General features: G+C 45.4%; 1 protein-coding gene across 1 annotated transcript; it reads left to right on the plus strand.

Moving 5' to 3' along the window:
- The first annotated feature begins 1,689 nt into the window (after positions 1-1,689).
- TUBA8 (tubulin alpha 8) lies at positions 1,690-25,454 on the plus strand. The gene is made up of 9 exons (XM_083574821.1): positions 1,690-1,930; positions 5,095-5,314; positions 6,172-6,320; positions 7,202-7,882; positions 8,744-9,034; positions 18,689-18,911; positions 21,025-21,173; positions 22,322-23,002; positions 25,029-25,454. The coding sequence occupies exons 1-9, from the start codon at positions 1,928-1,930 to the stop codon at positions 25,320-25,322; spliced, it is 2,691 nt and encodes an 896-aa protein (XP_083430947.1). The 5' UTR covers positions 1,690-1,927; the 3' UTR covers positions 25,323-25,454.
- The last annotated feature ends 640 nt before the right edge of the window (positions 25,455-26,094 follow it).

A 26,094-nucleotide genomic window follows, 5' to 3' on the forward strand; every position in this document is an offset into this window, starting at 1 on the left:
ATATTACTGACACCAGATAACCTCCTAGCTGTTTCATGCGGGTGTGAAATAACCCAGGGGACACACTGGAGTCCTTTGTGATGTAGGGCAGAGGCCAAGGAATTAAAACACGAATCCCTAAATGCCATGTTCAGCAACTGACTTGCAGGATAAGACTACAGCCACTGCTAAACAGCGCCTCCCATCCCAAAGGGATGGTCAATGGTATTAAAAGCTTGTTGCAAGGTCCAACTGGCCTGCAGTCCCCTTGTCCAGCTCACAGCACAGGTAATCCACTAGTGTAATAGATATTTCAGTGCCAAAACCATACTGCAAAGGATAAAGATCATACATTGAGCACTTTGCCCAAGTAGCATAAATAGGAAACCAGCAGGTAATAACCTAGGATGGTGGGATCTGATGAAGGCTCCTTTGATAATGCCTTACAACTCCTTCCTTCAGTTCATACGGTACTTCACCATTCTTTACAACCTGCCCCACCAAATTGACCTGCTCTGCTCTGGCTGCCTTAAGAAGTCAGGATGGGTAAGGGCCAAGAGGACAGCCTAACACCTCCAAGCACCTCGTCCACATCCTCAGGCTGAAGGAGATAAAACATGCCTATTAAAACAGGATGAGCAGGTAACAGCATAAGAAGTGCTCTTGCTGGATCAGATCAAAGGCCTATCTAACTCCACCTCCAGTGCCTCACAGCAGCCAACCACATGCCTATGTGAAACCTGCAAAAAAGTTATGAATGCAACAGCAGTACCAGATGACAGCAGGGATAGCTCAAGTCTGGAGAGCATGAGGCTCTTAATCCCAGGGTAGGGGGTTTGAACCCTATGCTGGGCAAACGATTCCTGCATTGGCTAGATGACTCTAGAAGGTTCCTTCCAACTCTACAGTTCTATGATTCTACCAAGGCTTCCATAGACTTCACAATGAGAATGGGATCTATTTTGAAACGAACACGAATGACTTTATCAGCAAGGTGCCTTGCAAACTAACTGGTTGCTCTAGGCCAGCGCAGTGCCCTTTCCCCCCTCAGAATACTTTACCCCTTGGAACAGCTCTGCTAGATGACAACCCATTGATAGGAAGATGGCAGAGAAAGTTGATGGCAAACAATAGGTGCTAGCTGAGGGATGGACAACCTGTGACTTCCAGATGCTGCTAGACTCCAGCTCCCATCACTTCTGGTCATGGGCTGGTACAGGCTGATGAAAGATGTCCTACAACATCTAGAGGGCTACAGGTTCCACATACCTATGTTTTGTTGGATTTGTGATGTGTCTTCCAAGATCTACTCAGCAGATTCAATGTCCTGAACTCAGAAAAAAACCGAGCATTCAGTAGAATCAAAGGGGAAAGCTTTTCCATGGCCTCTACTACTTCAAGATGCAGGTGGGTATTTGCAAATTTGAATTCTTCCCAGTGGGGGGCAGGTAACTCCTTCTACATAGGAAACGATTCAGCCCAGCTTCCTTGAGATATATTTCCCTGCATGCAAGGAGCTTTCCCCCAAAAAACTTGTCCATGGCAGAAGCATTCAAACAAACCACCCCTACACAAAGCCGGAAGTGGCAGAGTCCCAGGAAAAGAACCCGGTTCTGCTCAGAGAATAAAACCAGAGCCAAGAGGAAGAAGCTCCTATCATTTCAGGTGGGGAAGGGGACATGGGCAGACGGCTTCTGCTGAGCCCACCACCTGAGAGTGAGTGAGTGTTCAGTGATGTAAATGGCAGGAGCAGGAAAGGGGAGGTTGCCAAGGGTGATTATGACCTTCCTCCCCTGCACTGTGATGCTCAATGGCACTCCCTGGGGGTGGCATGCATGGCTTGGGGTCCTTGGCACCCAGCTGCCTAGAGCGAGACAGCAGTGGGAACATCAACATCCACAGCCGCTGTTGTTAATCGGGAGCGAGAGTGAGCACTACTTGAGGCACCATGGTAAGGAAGTCAGGGGAGCTTCCTACACATGGAAGGTACCAAGGGGAGAGAAGGTTTCCTCTGCTTCAGAACTATTGAAAGGGTAGAAGATCAAGGCAGTTTGACAATACAGGATTGATGTGGTGTAGATGTCAGGGGGTAGATCAGGGTTAGGGAACCGCCAAATCCTGCTGGGCTTTTAAGTCCATCCCTGACCATTGGCCCTGGTGGCTGGGACTGGTGGGTGTTAGAAGTCTAAGAACATCAGGAACGCCACAGGTTTCCCTTCCCTGATCTACACCCTGACATTTTATCCACCATCACATCAGTTCTGTAATGGCAAGGTTGATGCTGCAGCCGCCAGCTGTTCCAGGCCAGCAGCTGAATGACTGGATTGCATTTGTATCCCACCCTTTTCTCCAAGGTGCCAAGGAGAAGCCCACAAGCAGGATCGGAGTGCAATAGCACTCCTGACTCATGTTTCCCAGAAACTAGTACAGTGGTACCTCGGGTTAAGAACTTAAATCGTTCCGGAGGTCTGTTCTTAACCTGAAACTATTCTAAACCTGAAGCACCACTTTAGCTAATGGGGCCTCCTGCTGCCGCCGTGCCACCGCTGCGCGATTTCTGTTCTCATCCTGAAGCAAAGTTCTTAACCCAAGGGTTAAGCGGAGTCTGTAACCTGAAGCGTCTGTAACCCGAGTGAGCACTGTATAAGACCTCTGACATTGGGGATAGAAAATAGCCAGCATGTCTAGGAGCCACTGATAGCTTTATCCTACCTAAATTTATCTAACATTTTTAAGGCGTCATAGTTGGTAGCTATCACAACATCTAGTGAGTTCCATAGTTTAACCATGTTCTTTTTTCCATTAATTTGATTTCTTTATTAAACATATTTTACAAAATTATACAGCAATATATTACAATTTGTATCCCATCCCATACCGCAGAAAAATCAAAAATACATTTTTAAAAAAAAGACCTAAAATAGATTTCCGATTGTTCTAAAAAACAAAAACTAAATTACACTTGTTCTCTTTTACAGTATCCTATTAATATATTATTTTCTTAAATCTTTTTGATAACAAAAAAGGAAAAATAAATAAATAAATACATTAAGTTTACATATATTGTCTGTACAATGCAAGACTCATTCAAGATCTGCCAGGAGGTTTTTGCTGTCACAGTAGTTTTTCAGGTACTCCTTGAATATAATCCATTCTTGGTTTACTTTTTGCATCATGTTCTACAATGATGATAAATGAGAGAGAGCTGTCAAATATTGGTTAGGCTTTCAATCCCTCTCTGTTTTATTCATACATTGCCAGTTGATGTTGACTGAAGCTTTCCCCTTGATTTTATTTATGCCAGCTGTCAGCAATGCACACTGTAGCAAAAAATGCCAACCACATAACTCTAATGGCATCTGAATTGGTCCAGAAAAAGATATTGGGGTTCAATATTGTTTATCTAGAGTGTGTGTGTGTGTGTGTATTTGAAAACATCAATAAAAATTATCTAAAAGTTAAAAGTGATGGATAGCTTTATGTGCAGCAGCTGTGAAAAAGGTTAATTCCATGTTAGAGATCATAAGGAAAGCAACTGAAAATAAAACTGCCAATATAGCAACAATATTGCTATACAAATCAATGGTACAACCACATTTGGAATACTGTACAGTTCTGATCACCACCCCTCCAAAAGGAGAATATAGAAGGGAAATGTTAGGAAAGGGCCACCAAAGTGATCAATGGGATGGAGTAGATCCCCTATGAAGAAAGGCTACAGTGTTTGGAGCTTTTCATTTAGAGAAAAGGTGACTAAGGGTGGATTTACACACAGGAATAAAAACACTATAAAGAAGTCAGAAATTAAATTGTTTATAACAAAAGAGGGGGGGAAAACCTATGTAAAAATCACATAGAAAATTTGTTTGCTCTCTGGCGCCATCTGGTGTTGCATGTTTATAACACTTTCAAAATGTTGTTTTTTGACTAATGAAGCTGAGTCCTAAGTAAGGGATATAACAGAGGTATAAAAATTGCATGGTATGGAGAAAATGCATAGAAAGATGGTTCCCCCCCCACGTCTCATAAAACCAGAACTTGGGTTATCTACTGCATTTTGAACCAGCTGAAGTTTCCAAATCATCTTCAAGGGCAGCCCTGTGTAAAGAACGTTGCAATAACCCAATCTGGAAATTACAAAAGCACGCAATACAGTGGCCAGGTCATTTCTGTCCAAAAGGAACTAGAGATGGAAAAGGGCACTCCAAGCCACGGAGGCCACTCCAGCGATAGTATTGAACCTAAAAGCACCCCCAAGCTGAGGACCTGCTCCTTCCAGGGGGCTGCAAAGCTGTCCTGGACAGGCTGTCTCCCCACCTCCTTGACCTGAGAACTTGGAACACGCAGTACCTCCATCTTTTCAGGATACAGCCTCTATTTATTAGCTGACATCCAGTCCATCACTGCTTCCAAGCACCAGTCTAACACCTCAATCGCCTCTCCAAATTCAGATGGGACAGACAGAGGAAGAGAGGTGACTCATGGGGTCCCATCCAACTCTACAGTTCTTTGGTTCTAAGACAATTCTGGTCCAGCAGTCCCAGCAGTGCCAAGCAACTAGGTCTAGCTACCATTTTAATTTGACTAAGTGTTTCAGAGTGACTCTGCAGCAGGGTCATTGTGGGAAATCAAACTTAAAAAAATAAATAAATATTTCCAAGCATATGCATGAAACTACTTACAGGGTGGCGCTGTGGGTTAAACCACAGAGCCTAGGACTTGCCGATCAGAAGGTTGGCGGTTCAAATCCCCACGACGGGGTGAGCTCCCATTGCTCGGTCCCAGCTCCTGCCAACTTAGCAGTTCGAAAGCACATCAAAGTGCAAGTAGATAAATAGGTACCGCTCCGGTGGGAAGGTAAACGGCATTTCCATGCGCTGCTCTGGTTCGCCAGAAGCGGCTTAGTCATGCTGGCCACATGACCCAGAAGCTGTACGCCGGCTCCCTCAGCCAATAAAGCGAGATGAGCACCGCAACCCCAGAGTCGGTCACGACTGGACCTAATGGTCAGGGGTCCCTTTACCTTTACTTACTTACAGGGTGCAAAAACGAATGCACCTGTCCCAAAGAGTCTGTGTCGTGTCTTCTGACTTCACCCTGTTCTCCATTCTGCAGCGTGAGTGCATCTCCATTCACGTTGGCCAGGCTGGAGTTCAGATCGGCAATGCATGCTGGGAACTCTTCTGCCTGGAGCATGGAATTCAGCCAGATGGCACCTTTGCGGAAAAGAACCATCCCAATAATGACGACTCCTTTGCTACGTTCTTCAGAGAGACTGGCAACGGGAAGCATGTGCCGCGAGCTATCATGGTGGACTTGGAGCAAACTGTAGTCGGTGAGTTAAGGCTGTCTCAGGTCACATGAAATGCTTGTGAGATCATATAGTGGCTCAGGGGGCCACATTTCCTCAATGGGCCTCAGGTTTCCAAATCCCGGAATATGCCTTAGGTGGGATAACCATTAATAGATGAATCTTCCGTTCCATGTGTGTAGTCAAGCCCTACTGAATTGTTCAGCTGTAAGATGTGGGTGGAGCTGTGGGTTAAACCACAGAGCCTAGGACCTGCCGATCAGAAGGTTGGCGGTTCGAATCCCCACGATGGGGTGAACTCCTGTTGCTTGGTCCCTGCTCCTGCCAACCTAGCAGTTTGAAAGCACCTCAAAGTGCAAGTAGATAAATAGGTACCGCTCCAGCGGGAAGGTAAACGGCGTTTCCGTGTGGTGCTCTGGTTTGCCAGAAGCGGCTTAGTCATGCTGGCCACATGACCCGGAAGCTGTACGCCGGCTCCCTCAGCCAGTAAAGCGAGATGAGCACCGCAACCCCAGAGTCGGCCACGACTGGAACTAATGGTCAGGGGTCCCTTTACGTTTACCTTTAAGAAAACAAAAGTTGTTTTCTAATGGTATGGACAATCAATCTATTCAACTCTTTAAAGCCACAGCTTTCTATGCAATGCCCCAGCTAATAGATACTTCGGAACCTGTAGCCCAGCAGATGTTGTTGGACCATCTCAGCATCTCTGACCATTGACCATGCTGGCTGGGGCTGATGGGAGTTGGAGTGCAACAGGTTCCTCACCACTTAATTGAAATACCAGGCCATGGTTTTCTATCTAGATTCAGAGTTCAGTTGCCTTGTATTAAAATTCAGCTCCTTTTGGAAGGCCTTACGCTTCCTTTCCCCTTTCACAGATGAAGTGCGGGCTGGCACCTACCGTCAGCTTTTCCACCCGGAACAGCTGATCACTGGCAAGGAAGATGCAGCCAATAACTACGCCCGTGGTCACTACACCATCGGGAAGGACAGGATTGAGCTAGCACTGGATCGCATTCGAAAACTGGTAAGGCACAACGGAACTGAAAGCATGTTTTGGTAGACTACAATGTTATATTGAATGGCACTTCAAAGAGACCAGAAATGCATTGGCTGGGTCCCTGGAGTACCTGAGGACAAAACAAAAGAAGTTCCCCCTTTGGTCCACCTGAGTCAAACTCCACCCATCAGATATCTCTTTTAATTAGGAGATTGTCATAGCTATAATTTACTTGTTCATTCTAATGATTATGTTTATGTAAGTCAATATATCATCTTATTTTACAATAGATATTTACCGTATGCCAATCAGTAGATTTATTGATTGAGATCTATGGGTATAGGACAATATACATATTTAACAAAAATTAAAATAAAATAAATACACAGAGAGAGACATGCACACAGAAACGCACTCATGCATATGCACGGACACATACACCATCCATCCCTTTCTCCTAGCCACTTTCTGATTGGTTGAGAAAGGATGCGGAGAGGCCAGTTTGTACCACACTAAGCAGACACCTGGGTGTTTCTTTAATTCAGATGGAGAAACACTTGTTTTATAGAATGACTAGATAAAATGGTGTGCCCTTTAATACAAGGATGGGGAAGCAGTGTTGAATAATAGTGAGGTAGGACATGGATCCTAATATCACATTTGCCAATTGCATGGAAAGAGAAATAAAGTTTCCATCCTCTCCTAATGTTTTTGGTGCTGAATCTCCACCCCTCTGTCTCCCTACTTAAACAGACTAAAATACTTTTCACAATGTACAGTCCTTCCTGGACTCTAACATTTCAGAACTCAGGAGGGGTATCTTATTTACGCAGGCTCATTGGTATAATAAAAAAGCACTCTGCGTGTGTGAGGAGAGGAAAGCACCTAAATGATGGTTCCCTTTACAGGCTGACACCTGTGCAGGGCTACAAGGATTCCTGATTTTCCACAGCTTCGGAGGAGGCACAGGTTCTGGCTTTACCTCCCTGCTGATGGAGCGCCTGTCTGTGGACTATGGCAAGAAGTCCAAACTGGAGTTTGCCATCTACCCAGCCCCCCAGGTTTCCACTGCGGTGGTGGAGCCCTACAATTCTATCCTGACCACCCACACCACCTTGGAGCATTCCGACTGCGCCTTCATGGTGGACAACGAGGCCATCTACGACATCTGCCGCCGCAATCTGGACATTGAGCGCCCCATGTACACCAACCTGAACCGCCTCATCAGCCAGATTGTTTCCTCCATCACCGCTTCCCTGCGTTTCGATGGCGCCCTCAACGTGGACTTGACTGAGTTCCAGACCAACCTGGTGCCTTACCCTCGCATCCACTTCCCCTTGGTGACCTATGCGCCCATCATCTCCTCCGAGAGGGCTTACCACGAGCAGCTCTCCGTGGCCGAAATCACCAGCTCCTGCTTTGAACCCAACAACCAGATGGTGAAATGCGATCCCCGCCATGGGAAGTACATGGCCTGCTGCATGCTCTACCGAGGTGATGTGGTGCCCAAAGACGTCAACGTAGCCATTGCTGCAATCAAGACCAAGAGGACAATCCAGTTTGTGGACTGGTGCCCAACTGGCTTCAAGGTGAGGAGAGATTCATATTGGCATGAAGTCTGGGTCCCAATGCAATCATTAAGGTTTATCAAGAGAGGAATCTGTGGGAAAGATTAAGCAGAAAATGGCTTTTTCTGAACATCTGAAGCTTTTTAGTTTAGAAAAAAAGCAAATAAGGGGAGACATGTTTTGTGGAGAAAGGGGATGCCATAGGAATTGCTGGTGAACATACCTGTGGTTTGGTGATTCCAGGAAAAGTCACACTCCATCCCATTCCCTATTGATATTTCCCATATAAAATAGAACTGCCTTGCAAACTATTTCACCATAGGTAAAGGTAAAGGGACCCCTGACCGTTAGGTCCAGTCGTGGACGACTCTGTGGTTGTGGCGCTCATCTCGCTTTATTGGCTGAGGGAGCTGGCATACAGCTTCCGGGTCATGGGGCCAGCATGACTAAGCCACTTCTGGCGAACCAGAGCAGCGCACGGAAATGCCGTTTACCTTCCAGCCAGAGCGGTACCCATTTATCTACTTGCACTGTGTGCTTTCGAACTGCTAGGTTGGCAGGAGCAGGGACCAAGCAACGGGAGCTCACCCCGTTGTGGGGATTTGAACCGCTGACCTTCTGATCTGCAAGCCCTAGGCTCTGTGGTTTAACCCACAGCGCCACCTGTTCACCATAGGGTTGCCAACAAATAGAGGGACATCACCCAGTTCCCATAGAGAATTATGATGGAAGGTATCAGTCTTTACCAGAACTACAGGCAGTATGTCACCTCATTCTTATTCTACCTCTATGGTTCCAATTTAGAGGTGGTTGCTTGAACTGATACCATTTATGTGTGTGTCTATATGCTTGCTTTCTCCCCTTTCCTTCTAATCCTACCAGGTTGGCATTAATTACCAGCCGCCAACTGTAACCCCTGGAGGAGATCTGGCCCAAGTCCAGCGCGCTGTCTGCATGCTCAGCAACACCACTGCCATTGCTGAAGCCTGGGCAAGGCTAAATCACAAGTTCGACCTGATGTTTGCCAAGAGAGCGTTTGTGCACTGGTATGTTGGTGAAGGCATGGAAGAAGGGGAATTTGTAGAAGCTCGAGAGGACCTGTCCGCCCTGGAGAAGGACTATGAGGAAGTGGCAACTGACTCGTTTGAGTCGGTACTCGACAGCGAGGAAATCTAACAGTTTGCTCCTCTGTGCACCACAGTGTCTCCTGTCTGTTTCTTCCCTTCCTTTGGGCCTTTGTAGACTTTGGGGGAGAAATTTCCCTTGGGGGTTCCGTGCGGAGGCTCATGAAAAATTTCCAATGGGTCGGACTTTATTCAGTAACGCATTACAGGACAGAGTTAAAAGAGTTTGCGAGAGCTTTCTTTTAGAAAACACTATATACGAAGAACATGTTGTCTTAGCTGTTTCACCCTCTGGCCAACCACTTTCACTCCACCATGTTTTCACCCAACCACAGCCGTTGAAATGCAACATTACCCAACCAGTTTCTTTTACTCTACATGCAGAGCCCTCCTTGTACCTTATGCAGAGTTGTTTTTCACTCTAACAGTCAGTGTTAAGTTTCTCCTAACTGGCTCCTACCAGTTTTGTGGTCAGGCCACACTCTTGCATACATGATGGCAGGCATTCCTTTTGCAGGCATTCCAAGTCAACCTTTAAGACAAGCCTGTGTAATGTGGGCAGCCAGCATCATAATACAAGCCTACAGTGAGTCTGGAAATGGGTGAGCTGAAGAAAACTGGGCAGGGATTCAGCTTGTGTGAAATCAGCCTCCCCTGGCCAAAGGAGAGAATTGGGAGGTAGCCAAGGAAACCTCCTCCAATTGGGTGGCCAGAGCAGGTCAGGTGACTCCTATAAAAGCTTCCACATCAGGAGCAACTAGGAGACCTGGGCTGCATATACACCATACATTTAAAGCATATGACTTCCCACAAAGGATCCTGGCAACTGTAGTTGATTAAAGGTGCTGATGGAATATGTAGCTCTGTGAAAGGTAAACTGCAGTTCCCAGGATTCTTTTTTTGGGTGGGGTGGGGAGTGGAACCATGTGGTTTAACTGTGCTTTAAATGTATGGTGTATGTCTAACCCTGATTTTGTTGAAGACAAACCACTTTCTGAGTTCGGCTCTCAGATGTACAGTGGTACCTCGGGTTACATACGCTTCAGGTTACATACGCTTCAGGTTACATACGCTTCAGGTTACAGACTCCGCTAACCCAGAAATAATACCTCGGGTTAAGAACTTTGCTTCAGGATGAGAACAGAAATCGTGCTCTGGCGGCAGCAGGAGGCCCCATTAGCTAAAGTGGTGTTTCAGGTTAAGAACAGTTTCAGGTTAAGAATGGACCCCCGGAATGAATTAAGTACTTAACCCGAGGTACCACTGTACACAGATAGGGTCTGGCAGCCTGGCCTCCTGGCTAAAGCACAATCCACCAGGAAATTATTCAGCACAGGTCAGTTTAAATAAGTAGGAGCCATTCAAGAGCAGCAGAACTGGTTCCATGTTTCTAGGGCCCCTTGGGCACAAGGTATCAGAGGACTCCTTGCTTTCCTCCTGACACCTCACTCCTTCTTGGCCTCACTCCTTTAAAATGAAGCAAGTCTTAAGCAATATGGCAACCCCAAATGTCAAAGGAAAACAATAAGAAATGTTGAACTTTTGAAATGATGATTGCCATTTCATCATCATTGAATGGATACACCGCTGCCACACATTTGAAATTAAGCCCTGGATCTCTACTGTAATCTCACTTCAGACTTCATTTTGGAGATTAAAAACGTAACCTTTTTGTATAGGCAAAGTACATAAATAAATGATTTTTTTTGGTATTGTAGCAATAGCCATAAGAACGTAAAAAGACGGATCAGGCCAGAGGCCCACCTCATCCCACATCCTGTTCTCACAGTGGCCAAGCAGATGAGCCAATGGGAAGCCTGCAAGCAGGACCCAGGTGTCACAGCACTTGTGATTCCCAGCAAATGGTATCCAGGGGCAAATTGCCTTTGATAGTGGAGGCTGAAAAAGCCATCACAGCTAGTAGGCACCGAGAGCCTTATTTGTTTAAGAAATGTGAATTCTGTAGCATTTCAAACAACAAATTCATATATAAAATGTAAAAGTATGAGCCAAATACTGCACACGTTCTAAAAGATTACAATTTTAAGACTGCAATTTGCTGGAACCTGTCTTTGCATGCAGGAGAAGTCCCTAACTCACTGAGGGTTTGAGGCCCATTCAGCTATAATAACATATAATAAACAAAAGGCAGTGAATTATTCATGGAGAAATTCATTTAGTCCAAATTTACTCCAAATGTCAGATAAAGTTTTCCATTTTTGAACTGTTGCATGACATGATCATTTGTCTTAATTTCTTCATTTACTCCATTGAACAAAGAAAGCAAAACCCAGATAATCTTCTTTATTTCTGCAAAAGTCTTTAACCAAAATTGCTGCACTCCCACCACAAATGGAAATAGGTACCCTTGTTCCCGCATTCCCTCTGACACAAAGGAGAGGAGGTGGAAGTTATGTGGGGAAGCTTTATTGGAGTACAGCGGTACCTCGGGTTACATACACTTCAGGTTACATACGCTTCAGGTTACAGACTCCGCTAACCCAGAAATAGTACCTCGGGTTAAGAACTTTGCTTCAGGATGAGAACAGAAATCGTGCTCTGGCAGCACGGCGGCAGCAGGAGGCCCCATTAGCTAAAGTGGTGCTTCAGGTTAAGAACAGTTTCAGGTTAAGAATGGACCTCCGGAACGAATTAGGTACTTAACCCGAGGTACCACTGTATAAATACTATGTGTGGTGCATTTTTAAAGCCAATTTGCATTTACTAGCAGAGAAATTTTCCAGAAGCATTTGGAAAGAGGTACCATATTTATCGGGACGCGGGTGGCGCTGTGGGTAAAACCTCAGTGCCTAGGACTTGCTGATCGTATGGTCGGCGGTTCGAATTCCCGCGGCGGGGTGAGCTCCCGTCTTTCGGTCCCAGCTCCTGCCCACCTAGCAGTTCGAAAGCACCCCTAAGTGCAAGTAGATAAATAGGTACCGCTTTATAGCGGGAAGGTAAACGGCGTTTCCGTGTGCTGCGCTGGTGCAGGCTCGCCAGAGCAGCTTCGTCACGCTGGCCACGTGACCCGGAAGTGTCTTCGGACAGCGCTGGCTCCCGGCCTCTTAAGTGAGATGAGTGCACAACCCTAGAGTCGGACACGACTGGCCCGTACGGGCAGGGGTACCTTTTACCATATTTATATGTTTATGCTAGAAGCCTTCAAGCCGAGATGGATCAGCTGGAGTGCTTAGATTTCAATGAGGTCATAGATATGGCTGGCAGAAGAGAAACCTGGTGGAATGGAGAGAACCAGTCAGTAGCAGGAGGAGACAACTGGCACTTGCTTCACCAGCCACTTCCCAATTAACACCCATTGTTCACTCCCCATTACCAAGGGGCTAAACTGAATTTGAGACACATCTCCTAACCTCATGGGCTTCTACAGAAACTGGGAGAAACTAACCTATCATGGGGACCCCCAGGAGAAGAAACATTTCAGCCCTAGCAGAAAAAGTGTCCAGGCAAGTTAAACAGATCTGCAAAGTTTGGCAGCGGGTTAGGTTGAGAGTTTTTTTTAATTTTTTTTTCAAGTTTTCAACTTTTTAAAAACAACTCAAGGAGAACAACAAACCAAGAAATACAAAGAAGCCAATAAATGGAACAACTTGCATATCTGTGGATCAATACATAAAACTGGAATTAATACCAACAGCGATTCTCAGATGATGTTATATTATCATAACATTGTCCAAATAGCTGCAATTTTTTTCATGCTATAATGCTGAATGTCACTGTTAGATGCCTAGGTAATAAAGGACCACCAGGTGGCCTAAAAGGACTGTGGCCGTACTTTATCCTGCATTACTCGTAGTATATGGAGTGTAATTTTTTCAGCTATAGTTACTGACCAGACATTGCTATGCCATGCAGATAAGTTTAGGTTCAGAGATTTCCAGTGCCAGGTGACAATCTGCCCCTAGCCGCTACCAGCAGAAAGGGTTAGGCCGAGAGTTGTGACTGACCCAAGGTCAGTCTTCACAGCTTAGTTAGTGCAATAGAGCACATATAGGTTCAATTTTTAAGGGGACTTCACAGGCTCCATCTCTGCAGTCCCCTCTCTTCTTCACAGTACTTTTCTTTCGGTTCAAAGAGTGGCCTTTGCTGGGAACTCCTGGTATCATTTTATGTTCTGCTTCATTCCATCATATGACCCTGGAGACTGTAGTAACTGCCTTTAGTTACAGACGCTTCAGGTTGTGCATTTTCGGGTTGCGTACCGCGCCAAACCCAGAAGTGCCGGAACAGGTTACTTCCAGGTTTCAGCACTCGTGCATGCGCAGAAGCACTAAATCGTGCTTTGTGCATGCGCACAAGCGCCAAATTGCAACCCGCGCATGCACAGATGCGGTGCTGCGGGTTGCGAACGCTGCGGGTTGTGAACATGCCTGCCCGAAGGATCACATTCGCAACTTGAGCATCCACTGTATGTTTTTATATATGTTGGAAGCTGCCCAGAGCGGCTGTGGCAACCCAGTAAGATGTGTGGGGCATAAATACAAAAACTATCGCTAAGGAATGGGATGTCCCTATTTTGACAGGAGAAATGTTGCAAGGTATGCTACCCATAGACATCGGGCTCTAAAGAGCCAGTAGAATGTATTCAATACCAGCCACTAGCCACAGAAGGCCATTAAAGAAGCAGTCAAGCTAGACAAAAACCCAGAGGACAGGATCTTAATCAGAAGTCTTTGTGACATGCTGGAAAACACACAAATGCACAGAGAGTGGAAGAGCAGTGCACTTGGGTTGCACCGTTGACTGTTTATCTGCCTCTATGTAGGAGCCTGGTGATGTAATCAGGCAAGGGCTGTGCGTGGTGGGAATTGTGACCTCTTTCCTCATCTGCTCTATGACACTGAAGGGCATGAGCAGGTGCTTGGGGCCAGTGGCACCTCTCCTCCTGCCTTACAGCTCAAAGTGATACAGCAGGAGTAGGAGAGAGACGGAGAGAACAGAAACGAAGCCTTCTAACTGTTCACCAAGAAGGGAAGTGAGAATCAGTCAGAGCATTATGGTAAGCAAGAGGGGATATGAGGAAACCACAGAACGAGGGGAAACGAGAGTCTCTCTGCTGCCACTTGCTCTGCTATGCAGCCGTGGCCATCAAGAGGCAAACAGAGATTTATTTCGGACGGGATAGCTTCTTCTGCAGCCCTTGGCTAGATTTCAATGTTTCTGGCGCAGACAGCAAGCTGGAAGAAGTCACCAGGACTGCATTCCTGTGCGTCTTCAGAGGGTGAGTGGGTAGAAAGTCCCACTCAAATCAGAAGGCATTACTTCTGAGTAAACCTGCTTAGGATTGCACTCTGAGTAGCTACATTTTCACCACGAAGGAAACTGAGACACTAAAACTTGGGGTGCTTGCCAATACGTTTCTATACCGAAATTAATCATGCTTTCCCGCCAATTCAGCTGCGGGGAGCAATGTCTAAAAAAATAGATGAAGTGTTTCATATTGTCTCCATTTTAGAGATGGGGCTGAAAGCAAGTGGCTTGCTGAGTCACACGCCTTGGCTATGGTGGGCTTGGGTTTCCAGGTCAAAGTCTCACAATCTTACCTTTGGGTCAGCTATGGATGCTCTAAAGCATTCTTTTTTGGCCAAGCCAGAAGTTGAACTAGGGCATTTCTATTATTGTTTTATTATCTATTAAATTTATCAGTTGCTTTTCTTGCTGCGGGTAACACAAAGTGCCTTTGCAAATAAATGCAATGTCTGTACACTAAGACCAGTCTCACACCAGTTTAATAATCATGGCTCACAATCACATAACGTAAGTATAATCTCTCAGAAGGGGCAAGGGATTTCTTACAAAGTAGCAGAATTCTCAAGCCCCTTTCCTAAGATCATTTGGGCAAAGACGTGATGATTAAATTGGTTTCCAACTAGTTTAGATTTGCAGCCTAGAAGCTCCCTTGTGAACAATTACTGTCAGAAAGGGCTGTAGCTCAGAGGTACAGAGCTTGCTTTGTATTCAGAAGGACCGAACTTTAACTCTTGGCATCTCCAGGTGTGGCTGGAAAAAACCTCTGTCTGAGGCTCTGGAGAGGGCCTGCAAGTTAGTGTAGGTGATGTTGAGCTGGATGGATCTATGCTCAGACTTGGTAGAAGACTGCTTTTTTTTGCTAAAGCATCCATGAAAGATAGCCATCTAACCTGTTTAAAAACCTCCAGGGAAGGAGAGTCTACTACCTCTTGTGGGAGTCTGTTCCACAGCTGAACAGCTCTTACTGTCAGAAAGTTGTTCCTGATGTTCTTGCAACTTGAAGCCATTGGTTCGAGTTCTACCCTCCAGAGCAGGAGAAAACAAGCATGCTCCCTCCTCTATGTGACCACCCTTGAGATATTTGAAGATGGCTATCATATCTTCTCAGTCTCCTCTTTTCCAGGCTAAACATACCCAGCTCCTTCAAGCATTCCTCATAAGGCTTAGTTTTCGGACCCTTGATCATGTTGGTTGCCCTCCTCTGCACACATTCTAACTTGTCAACATCCTTCTTAAATTGTGGTGCCCAGAACCGGACACAGTATTCCAAGTGTGGTCTGACCAAGGCAGAATAGAATGGTACTATTAATTCCCTTGATCTGGACACTATACTTCTGTTGATGCAGCCTAGAATAGCATAGCTTTTTTGGTTGCTGCATCACATGGTTGACTTATGTTAAGCTTGTGGTCCACCAAAATGAAACAATTAGCTACTCAGAGCTAACAGCCACAGGTCAAACATGTGCATCTTGTAGTCATGAGAACCTTGTTGATATATTATTTTCTTGTTGATACTATATTTGGAAGGGACCATAGTTCAGTGGTAGAGTGAAAGAGAGTTCTGGACTCAACCAGTGGCAGACATTGGGCTCTCAGATTTTAGCGGCGTCCTGTGTGACACCCAAATTTGGTGGCCTCTCGCCTTCTAAGGCTCTGCGCCCAGTGCAACCAAACCAGTTGCGCTTCCCTAAATTCACCTCTGGACTCAACCCCTGGCATTGCTAGATAGGGCTGGGAAGAGTCTCTGAACCCCTGGAAAACCACTGCCAGTCAATGTCAATAATACTAGCCTCAAGAGACTAATGGTCTGACTCAATATAAGGCAGTTTTCTATGTTCTGATGTAATCCAAAGCTTAAAGATGAGCTTATACCTCTTCTCTCACCTGAGACATTTTCTAGCCAACAGCATAGCCACGTGCACTCTAATGTATTCTTCAACTTGTGTTCAGGTAAGAACAGCCAAATTTGCATGAATAAACTTACCTTGGGAAAGGAAATCAGATTCGCGTTTCTGAAATAATTCACTTAGCAAGACTAAGGTCAACGGAATTTTGCCCGTCTAGGACATCCCCATTGGCTCTGACCTCTGACCTGGAAGCATAATTTTTCTTGGCTCCCCATGGGCAGCCTATTGGCCACACACATAGTTCATAATTTGAGAACCAGAGACCTCTGATTGCTCTTTTGCAAACAATGCATTACTCCCTCCATCACAAGTCTATAGGAGTTTGAAAGATACCCTCTCATCTATTTATGACATCAGACACCTGACAATGATTAGCTTCTGTCATCAGAAGCTCTTGGCTTCACTGAAAGGTTGCCAAGAAAAGAGATGGATCTTGGGCGTGACAAACTCACAAATACAAACCTTATAGGATCACCCACACCTATATATGTAGTAGTAGGAGAGTTGGAGAGTCTTTCCTTGAGAATCCTTAAAGTATCAGAAACTGACTCCACATCAACTCAGAGCAGGGCTTTCGATGTAGCTACCCCTTGATTTGTGGAACAGTATCCCTGTTGAGATATGATAGGTAACCACTATTTGTGGGTTCCAGAATAACTGTAGACATTTTAATTTGTTTTGATAAGCTTTTCCAGCAGCATGACAATGATTTTAGTCTCTGCCTTAGGTGTTTCTTTGTATTGCTTTTAATTCTTTTTTTTTTTTGTTCCTTTATTGACCGGCTGAAAATCATGCTTTCCCAAAAGCTCGGACTTTTTGCTACAAGGAATGTGACAGGAAAAGACACTGGAAAGTGTAGGATAACACTTGCTTTGATGCAAACAAATCAGGAGAAATATTCAGTAAACTGGTGATGTGGACATGACCTTAGAGAACAGCATATTATTGTTTGAGGCAATCAATACATCAAACAGCTTTCACATTTCTTTTCCAGAGTACTAACCCGGCATTCATGGGGAGACTCTAGGACATTAGTGTGGCTTTAGTATTTAAAGAATATGCCTTCCTCCAAAGGCTACTGGGAGCTGCAGTTTATGCCTCACAGAGCTACAATTGCCAGCTTTAAATGTATGGTGTATGTGCAGTCTAAGATGGTGTAATTGCTGTGTAGAAGAGGGGTTTTCAGCAGGTGAAATTCCTTATTCTGTACACCTATCAAAGGTGCAGGAAAGTCTTGTCTTCTTTTCCACCTGGCCACCCTAAATTATTAGGGAAGCAAGGGTTTATTATTAATGGTGTTTCTGTCCTTGATAACAAAATTTCCCCAATTTGTGAGAATCAATGCTACTTTCTGGATCAGAAAGTATTTCTGGAGGGGCACAAGCTGCCATTCTTGTCACCAGAAAAGAGTTAAGAAATCAGAAGGCTCTGCACCCTTCTTAAGTTACAGCCGGTGGAGAAATACCATCAAGCTGCGTCAGGTCCCAGTCAGGAATAAAAATAAACTCACTTGGCACACAGTATCCTTTCAAGATCTATCAAAATCCATATGGGATCAAGAGTGTTCTTTGTACACCTGTACAGTGTTTGTACATGGACACAGCCAGAGAATGCGGAGCCCATTTTGGAATGTGCAAACTTTTGCCATATTGCCAGACCGAATAATGCTTTTGTGGCAAACTTTTTCATGTGCTGGCTTTGCTCCGGTTCCATAATGTCTAGCTTGCATTTGTCAGATGAGAATGGATACAGATTTGCTTCTGTATTATTGAAATAAATAGTCATTGTAGTACAGATTCAGAAAATTTTAAATGAAGATTTATCATTATTATTAATAATAATTATATTAAGTTCAGAAACTGAAGTTCTACCAATATGTATCTGTCAATATATCGGGATATAATCAATTACAAATTAATTAGATAGCAACAACTGCACAGATAGTGAAAAAAATAATTATTAAAGGATACTGTGTTCTTACAAGCTTGTCATGACTTTGTTAATAATAAGAGTATTAATGGTGAACAAGATTTTCTGAAAGACAGTATGTCCGCCATATCTGATCAATCTGTCTGCAATGTTGAGTTATAGGGGAATATTTGCTGTGTTCTACAGCACTGGATGGGTGAAAGTCATTTGGGATCTACTGGTGATTTGCCAAGAGTTTGTGACTCCCAATTAGTGGTTCTTCTTCTTCTAAATGAGGTTAATGAAATGAAGAAAGTTGGAAGGGTAGGGATGGCACCAGGAATATAATTTTGTGTTGAAGAACTGTGAGCAATGGTGGCTGATGCTTGTTGGGACAGGTGGGGTCAAAAGCAGAAAACCTAACAGCAGGTTAGCAATGAAAAGCGGAGACAAATAATTCTAGTCTTACCCTCCTTCTGGTTGAGCCCTGTAAGGCAAAATTGAGACTAAAAGGGAGGAAGCTGATAGGAAGTTCTGTCCCTGGACCTGAGGGAATGGGCAGACCCAATGTGTGCTCTTGTTCTACTGACCTTTGCTCTGTTGTCCTACTTCTTCCACAGCGTGAGTGTATCTCTGTACATGTTGGGCAAGCTGGAGTTCAAATTGGAAATGCATGCTGGGAGCTTTTCTGCTTAGAACATGGCATCCACCCAGATGGAACTTTCCAGGACAAAGCCAACAAATTTAACGATGACGATTCTTTTACCACATTCTTCAGCGAAACTCGCACAGGAAAACACGTGCCGCGGGCTGTCATGGTGGACCTAGAACCCACTGTAGTAGGTCAGTGGAATAACTAGCAGTAGCAAATGCAAATGAGACCGCTTAATGTATAACAGTGCTGGTGACCAACGTAGAGTGACATGATGTGAGTACAAACAGGGTTCCTTCATCTGTAACAGTTGAACTGAAGAAACTTGGTGCCATGCAAGCATGGTGTGTGTGTGTGAGTTTTATCCTTCAGAAGTCCTCCTCACGCAATTATAAAGGCACATTATAAAGATCTATTGTGCTGTCCAGAGGTCTTCTGTTCTTCAGCAGAAGCCTGCTATGAGGCTGTTGCATATACTGGGTTCATTCATATTCCCTTATGGGTGTCAGCTGCATCCCATTGCTGACAGAGAGGGGGAGAGCGTGGAGAGACAGGAGGAGGTAATTAGGCAGGAATGTGGAAAGAGGGGGGAGCAGTCTAGTTGCAGTAAAAGCCTGAGCTCCGAGAACAAGGAGAAGGAAGGGGGGAGTTCAAGGGAGAAGACACAGACTGACAGTTTAAGCTCGGACTCAGAGGGAGGGCCACTGGAAATAGCCCATCCCATGATGCGCAGGCAAGCAAGAATTAATGAGAGGCGTGGACAGGAAAGGAAGCAGAAGTGGGGCTCTAGATAGGGGAAGAGGAAGGGGCGGAACTCAGACTTGGCAACAGCTAATTTGGAAGCAGACCCTGAGTGACTGAGCTCCAGAGTTTGTATGTTTTGAATAATAAACCTGAGTTAATTGCTGCCGGAGTTGTCTCGCTTCTGTGGGAGAGACCCAATCATTACAATGGGTCATTAGTCATAATAGCATTATCTTAATAAATAAATGCCAATGCTGCATTTGGAACACCAGCTTGCACAAGGTTGGGAACAAAGAGCTTATCTTGCTTGTTGCAGAGTGCATAAAACATTGGTGCACCAAGATCTGTTTTCAAGGATTTGTGATTCCCCCGCATAAATGTTGAAAGCTGCATGTCCTTGGTTCAGGTAGCGTATCTCTCTTAGTGGGTGTGTTTGTGTATGATAACATTTCTTTGTGAACATTTTTTTTCTATGTGTTCTGAGAAAAACACAACTATTTGGCACAAAGGAAGAGCAGCTCATGCCATCTTCTGTTTGCTCCCACATGCACACACACACACACACACACACACACACACACACACACCAAGCAACAGCTGCATACCAGATAGTTATCAGAAGAAGCATCAGCTCAGGGGCTTCTTTTGGCATAGCAATGGCTGTCTTGCGCTGCACCACCAACATTAATCTCACTGTTCCCTGGCCTAGTCTGAACCAGCAGGGATTACCTTGGGTGTTGACACAGCCCATTCGGCTTGTAAGCATCATGCACGAGTATGCCTCTGTGGAGAAAGGCTGGATATGCACCTGCTTGTTTCTGCTTAGTGCTTTGAAGAAGATTCATGCCCTTTGTGGTACATCACAGCCAGGGTTCAAGGCCTTGCACAATAATATGGTCCCCTGAGCAAGGACAAAATTTGACACCACCCACACTAATTCAATTTTTTCCACAATAATTCCTTTTGGTACAGTTGCTTTTTTATGGATCTTCTCAGTAAGTACCAATATAAATACAGGTATCAACATCACCATTAATGTACGCCCCCCTTGCCTTGGAACCCAATGCAGAAACCCGCCCATACCACCCTAAATCTGGCGCTGACCTGCAACCAATAAGAGCCTTCCATTTCCCAGGCTAATCTGAATTTACCTGATCCATCCTCTGTCTCTACATATTATGCACAGTTCTCTCTCTCTCTCTTTCCTTCCACTTTTGGGAGTTGTTATAAAGCAGCTACTGCTAACCAGGCCTGCAACGTGGGAACAGCACAAGGCCTCGAACCCCCAAAGTCCCACTCTGACATCAACAGGAGCCACCAATCCTTTCTCAAAGCACACAAAACGTAAAACACACACCCAGCATTCCTCCACAGACCCGACATTCCACAAAATTCTGTTCAGAATCGCAGATAAAGCCAGAATAATTTAATAATTTTAAAGTTCATCCGGCTTACCACAAAGACAGCATCCTACATAAGGTATTCAGTTGGCACACATCAGCATTAAAGAAACACGTCCACAGCAAACTCTGACCACGCTCTGCTTACTTTCCTTAACAGATGAAGTGCGGGCTGGAGCTTACCGCCAGCTTTTCCACCCAGAGCAGCTGATCGCTGGCAAGGAAGACGCCGCCAATAACTATGCCCGCGGCCACTACACCATTGGCAAGGAGAGCATCGACATAGTACTAGATCGCATTCGCAAGCTGGTAGGTAGAAGGTTGCCAATGGAAAGTGATATGCGGTTTGGGAGCAGGATGAGGCAGAAATCTGGAGGGCTATAATTTTTTATTTCATTCTCAGAAGTTAGGTCCATAGTGGACAGAGGCTGGATGTTTCATTATTCAGAGATCAGTGGTTTTCCAAAATTAGGAAATATTTCCTCAATAACTGTGAGGAAATATTTTCCACACCACCTTCTTGGCCAAGGAACCTCTGCATGCTTGCCACATACCTCCTGTGCTGTAGGAAATCCTGGGGCATATTCTAAGGAACCTATGAAGACACTGGCCGACCCTGTTGGACCTATAGCAGAGAAATGAATGAAACTTACTTCTTCCTCTACTTAGCTTGTTTGGTGGGCTTCTTGTTGGGGGTGGGGAAAGCTGATTTATTTAATTTAAAATACTTAGAAACGTCTTCATATTTAAAAATCTCAAAGCATTATATAAAAGGATGAAAATCTCACAGCACATAATAAAATAATATAAAACCAGCATAAAATACAATTCCACAGCTTCACAGTGATGAGTATCACTAATCTAAACACTTGAGCAAAGTGTATATGCTGAAAACATAAAATGTTGCTGTATACCAGAGGTCAGCAAACTTTTTCAGCAGGGGGCCGGTCCACTGTCCCTCAGACCTTGTGGGGGGCCAGACTGTTTTTTTTGGGGGGGGGAATGAATTCCTATGCCCCACAAATAACCCAGAGATACATTTTAAATAAAAGGACACATTCTACTCATGTAAAAACAGGCTGGTTGCTGGACCGTCCGCGGGCCAGATTTAGAAGGCGATTGGTCCAGATCCGGCCCCCGGGCCTTAGTTTGCCTACCCATGCTGTATAGCATATGTCCATGTTCCATGCGGCAGGTGCCATCACACTAAAAGCCCTACTCAGGATAGCCACAAAATGGATTTGATATACAGATGATTGGATATCCGTGCCCCAGGAGATTGCACCATTGTCCAGGCTGTGAGTCAATCAATCAATCAATCAATCAATCAATCAATTAAATTTCTATACTGCCCATCATCCGAGGATCAATGTGGTGGCACTTCATCCCTGCCAATCCCTGCCTCACAACACCACTGGTTAACCCCTAATTATTATTCATTATGGTTCCCTTTCCAGACTGACGCCTGTTCTGGGCTACAAGGATTCCTGATTTTCCACAGCTTCGGAGGAGGCACAGGTTCTGGCTTTACCTCCCTGCTGATGGAGCGCCTGTCTGTGGACTATGGCAAGAAGTCCAAACTGGAGTTTGCCATCTACCCAGCGCCCCAGGTTTCCACTGCGGTGGTGGAGCCCTACAATTCTATCCTGACCACTCACACCACCTTGGAGCATTCCGACTGCGCCTTCATGGTGGACAACGAGGCCATCTACGACATCTGCCGCCGCAATCTGGACATTGAGCGCCCCACGTACACCAACCTGAACCGCCTCATCAGCCAGATTGTCTCCTCCATCACCGCTTCCCTGCGTTTCGATGGCGCCCTCAACGTGGACTTGACTGAGTTCCAGACTAACCTGGTGCCTTACCCTCGCATCCACTTCCCCTTGGTGACCTACGCGCCCATCATCTCCTCCGAGAGGGCTTATCACGAGCAGCTCTCCGTGGCCGAAATCACCAGCTCCTGCTTTGAACCCAACAACCAGATGGTGAAATGCGACCCCCGCCATGGGAAGTACATGGCCTGCTGCATGCTCTACCGAGGTGATGTGGTGCCCAAAGACGTCAACGTAGCCATTGCTGCAATCAAGACCAAGAGGACAATCCAGTTTGTGGACTGGTGCCCAACTGGCTTTAAGGTGAGAAGGGACAAGCAGGTGCTCTCTTTTGTAGGACTAAAACCTTAACACCCACAATGATGATGATGATGATGATAATAATAATAATAATAATAATAATAATAATTGTTAAGTTGTGGGTGAACATATCAGAGAACACAGCAATTATTTAAACAGCTCTTGGTTATTCACAGGCTAGAACAGAACTGAACTGAAGGGTTCAGTCAGCCTGCTTATATAGAGCTCCAGTACAATCTAACTGCAACAATTTTCTAAAACTATCCAATCACTGAACGTCACTTTCAATCCCTTATTTGCATAACTATCTACAGTATCCCCCTGCTGGCCCAGGGTGAGAACTTCAGTACATAACACCAATAATAATAATAATAATAATAATAATAATAATAATAATAGTGACGAAAGTGTTGTTTGTATATGCTGCAGTCATACCAAGAGTCATTTTTTTGAGTGGACCCTTGTGGCTGGGAACTGCATTTGGAGGACTAATTTTGCCCCTCTCCACCTCTCTGCTCAGTCCTGTAAGGGCAATTTTGAGATCAAGGGGGAGGAAGCTGACAGGCGCAGTCACCTCCCCCCACTCCGGACTGATTTCAAGTAGGAATGCTGGCAGATGGGTTAGAGCTCCATTCACCTGAACTGTCCAGCCTCCCCCATCCCACTCTTTTTGAAAGGGTTTGAGGGGGAGCACATGCAAGCCTAGCATGGAGAAGGGCCATATCTCTATGGCAGAGCATCTGGTATGCACACAGAAGGTTCTTGATTCAATTCCAAGCATGTCCAGGTTAGGCTGGGAAATGCTGCCAGCCAGTGTACGCAATAGTAGATGGACCAATGGTCTGACTCCCTATCTGGCAGTTTCCTCGGGTGGTGCTGTGGGTTAAACCACAGAGCCTAGGACTTGCCGATCAGAAGGTCGGCGGTTCGAATCCCCGCGATGGGGTGAGCTCCTGTTGCTTGGTCCCTGCTCCTGCCAACCTAGCAGTTCGAAAGCACGTCAAAGTGCAAGTAGATAAATAGGTAAATAGGTACCGCTCCGGCGGGAAGGTAAACGGCGTTTCCGTGCGCTGGTCTGGTTCGCCAGAAGCGGCTTAGTCATGCTGGCCACATGACCCGGAAGCTGTATGCCGGCTCCCTCGGCCAATAAAGCGAGAGTCGGCCACAACTGGACCTAATGGTCAGGGGCCCCTTTACCTTTACCTCGGGTTAAGAACTTAATTCGTTCTGGAGGTCGGTTCTTAACCTGAAACTGTTCTTAACCTGAGATACCACTTTAGCTAATGGGGCCTCCCGCCGCCGCGCGATTTCTGTTCTCATCCTGAAGCAAAGTTCTTAACCTGAGGTACTATTTCTGGGTTAGCGGAGTCTGTAATCTGAAGTGTCTGTAACCTGAAGTGTCTGTAACCCGAGGTATGACTATTTTTAAAATTTGTCAAACCTTGGTTGTCAAACACCCTGGAACTTGTATGTTTCGGCTCCCGAATGCCACAAACCCAAAAGTGAGTGTTCCGGTTTGCGAATGTTCTTTCGGAACCCGAACATCCGATGGGGCTTCCTGCAGCCAATCAGAAGCCATGATTTGGTTTTCGAACGTTTTGGAAGTCAAACGGACTTTCGGAACGGATTCTGTTCGACTTTCCAAGGTACGACTGTACTGACTTCATCCATAGATCTCGGAGCAGTTCACAACATGAAATGACAATATAAAACCTCAAAATACATAGTAAAAAATAAGAACCACAACAAACCAAACCCCCCCACTCATATGTATATGCAGTCCTCATCAACTAATTTTTTTTAGGGGGTTCAGGGCTGATTTTAAATGCAATGCACTTCTGCATATCCCAGGCATAGCGAAACCTCAGTTCTGTTTGTAGCTGTCCGCACTCTGCTTCCCCCGGAGAGGCCTGAGCTTGCTATTTGAGGGAATGATGACAATGGGGCAGTATCAGCTGAGGCGTTCCACTTCCCACGCTTAAATTTCTGTCTGTACAGTTGCCTTTTCTTCCCTCCTCTTGGTTTCCAGGTTGGCATCAATTACCAGCCGCCGACCATCGTTCCTGGGGGTGACCTGGCTCAAGTGCAACGTGCCGTTTGCATGCTCAGCAACACCACCGCCATCGCCGAGGCCTGGGCGAGGCTGGACCACAAGTTTGATCTGATGTACGCCAAGCGAGCTTTTGTGCACTGGTATGTTGGTGAGGGCATGGAGGAAGGAGAGTTTGCGGAGGCCCGGGAAGATTTAGCTGCGCTGGAGAAAGATTACGAGGAAGTTGGAACAGACTCCTTTGAAGAAGAAAATGACGGGGAAGAGTATTAAAAATTGTGGTCCTGGCAGCTCTTCATTGCACTGGGGATACAGCTCACCAAACTCTTTGCTGCACAGCAGCTTCTGATCATTTCATGGGGGGTGGATGGAGGAATGGACAGTAGAAGGGTTTGGTGGATTGGACCCTGTGCCTACTCCTGCAGCATATGTAAAAAATAGACCATCCATCTGCAAAAAAAAAAAAACAATTTCCAGTGACTTCCTTTCTTTATTATGCCTTATATTGTGAGGGGGGAGGAAGTATTCTGCTCCTTTCTTAAAGCAGTCCAAGAAAAAAAATGCCAGATAGTACCAGTTAGTACCAGTATGGCACGAGTGACACAGGACTCAGGGGCTGTTGCAACATCCCTGTTTAGGACTTATGCTTCAACTGTCCTACATTCCAGGTTCATAGCCAGAAATTCTGAAGTGAGGAGGCTGAAGGCAGTAGGGAATCATTGCAACAGATGAAACACAAGTAGTCTAAAAGATCTGGAATACATTAGTCTGCGTTATTTCTTTGTAAGCAATTGGGTAAAATATTGGCTACGCACCTGCTTATAACTCAACAAAAAAGGCTACAAAGTTGAATTTTAAAAGGAAGAAAGAACATTCAACATTCTGGAAGGGGGCATGGAATATCTCCAAGTGGGCTAGGCTCCTATAGTCCTGCCTTCTTCATCTTTTTTACCCTTGCCTTAAAGCTACAGTGAGGGACGCGGGTGGCACTGTGGGTTAAACCACAGAGCCTAGGACTTGCTGATCAGAAGGTCGCAGTTCGAAT

Source organism: Podarcis filfolensis (assembly GCF_964270895.1).
Source record: "Podarcis filfolensis genome assembly, chromosome: 10".
Taxonomy (NCBI): Eukaryota; Metazoa; Chordata; class Lepidosauria; order Squamata; family Lacertidae; genus Podarcis; species Podarcis filfolensis.

What these genes read in the sequence shown, in the direction of transcription:
- TUBA8 (XM_083574821.1), top strand. An exon ending in TGGATCGCATTCGAAAACTG is followed by an intron (nt 6,321 to 7,201) that starts GTAAGGCACAAC and finishes TTCCCTTTACAG; the next exon opens with GCTGACACCTGTGCAGGGCT. An exon ending in CCTAGAACCCACTGTAGTAG is followed by an intron (nt 18,912 to 21,024) that starts GTCAGTGGAATA and finishes TTTCCTTAACAG; the next exon opens with ATGAAGTGCGGGCTGGAGCT.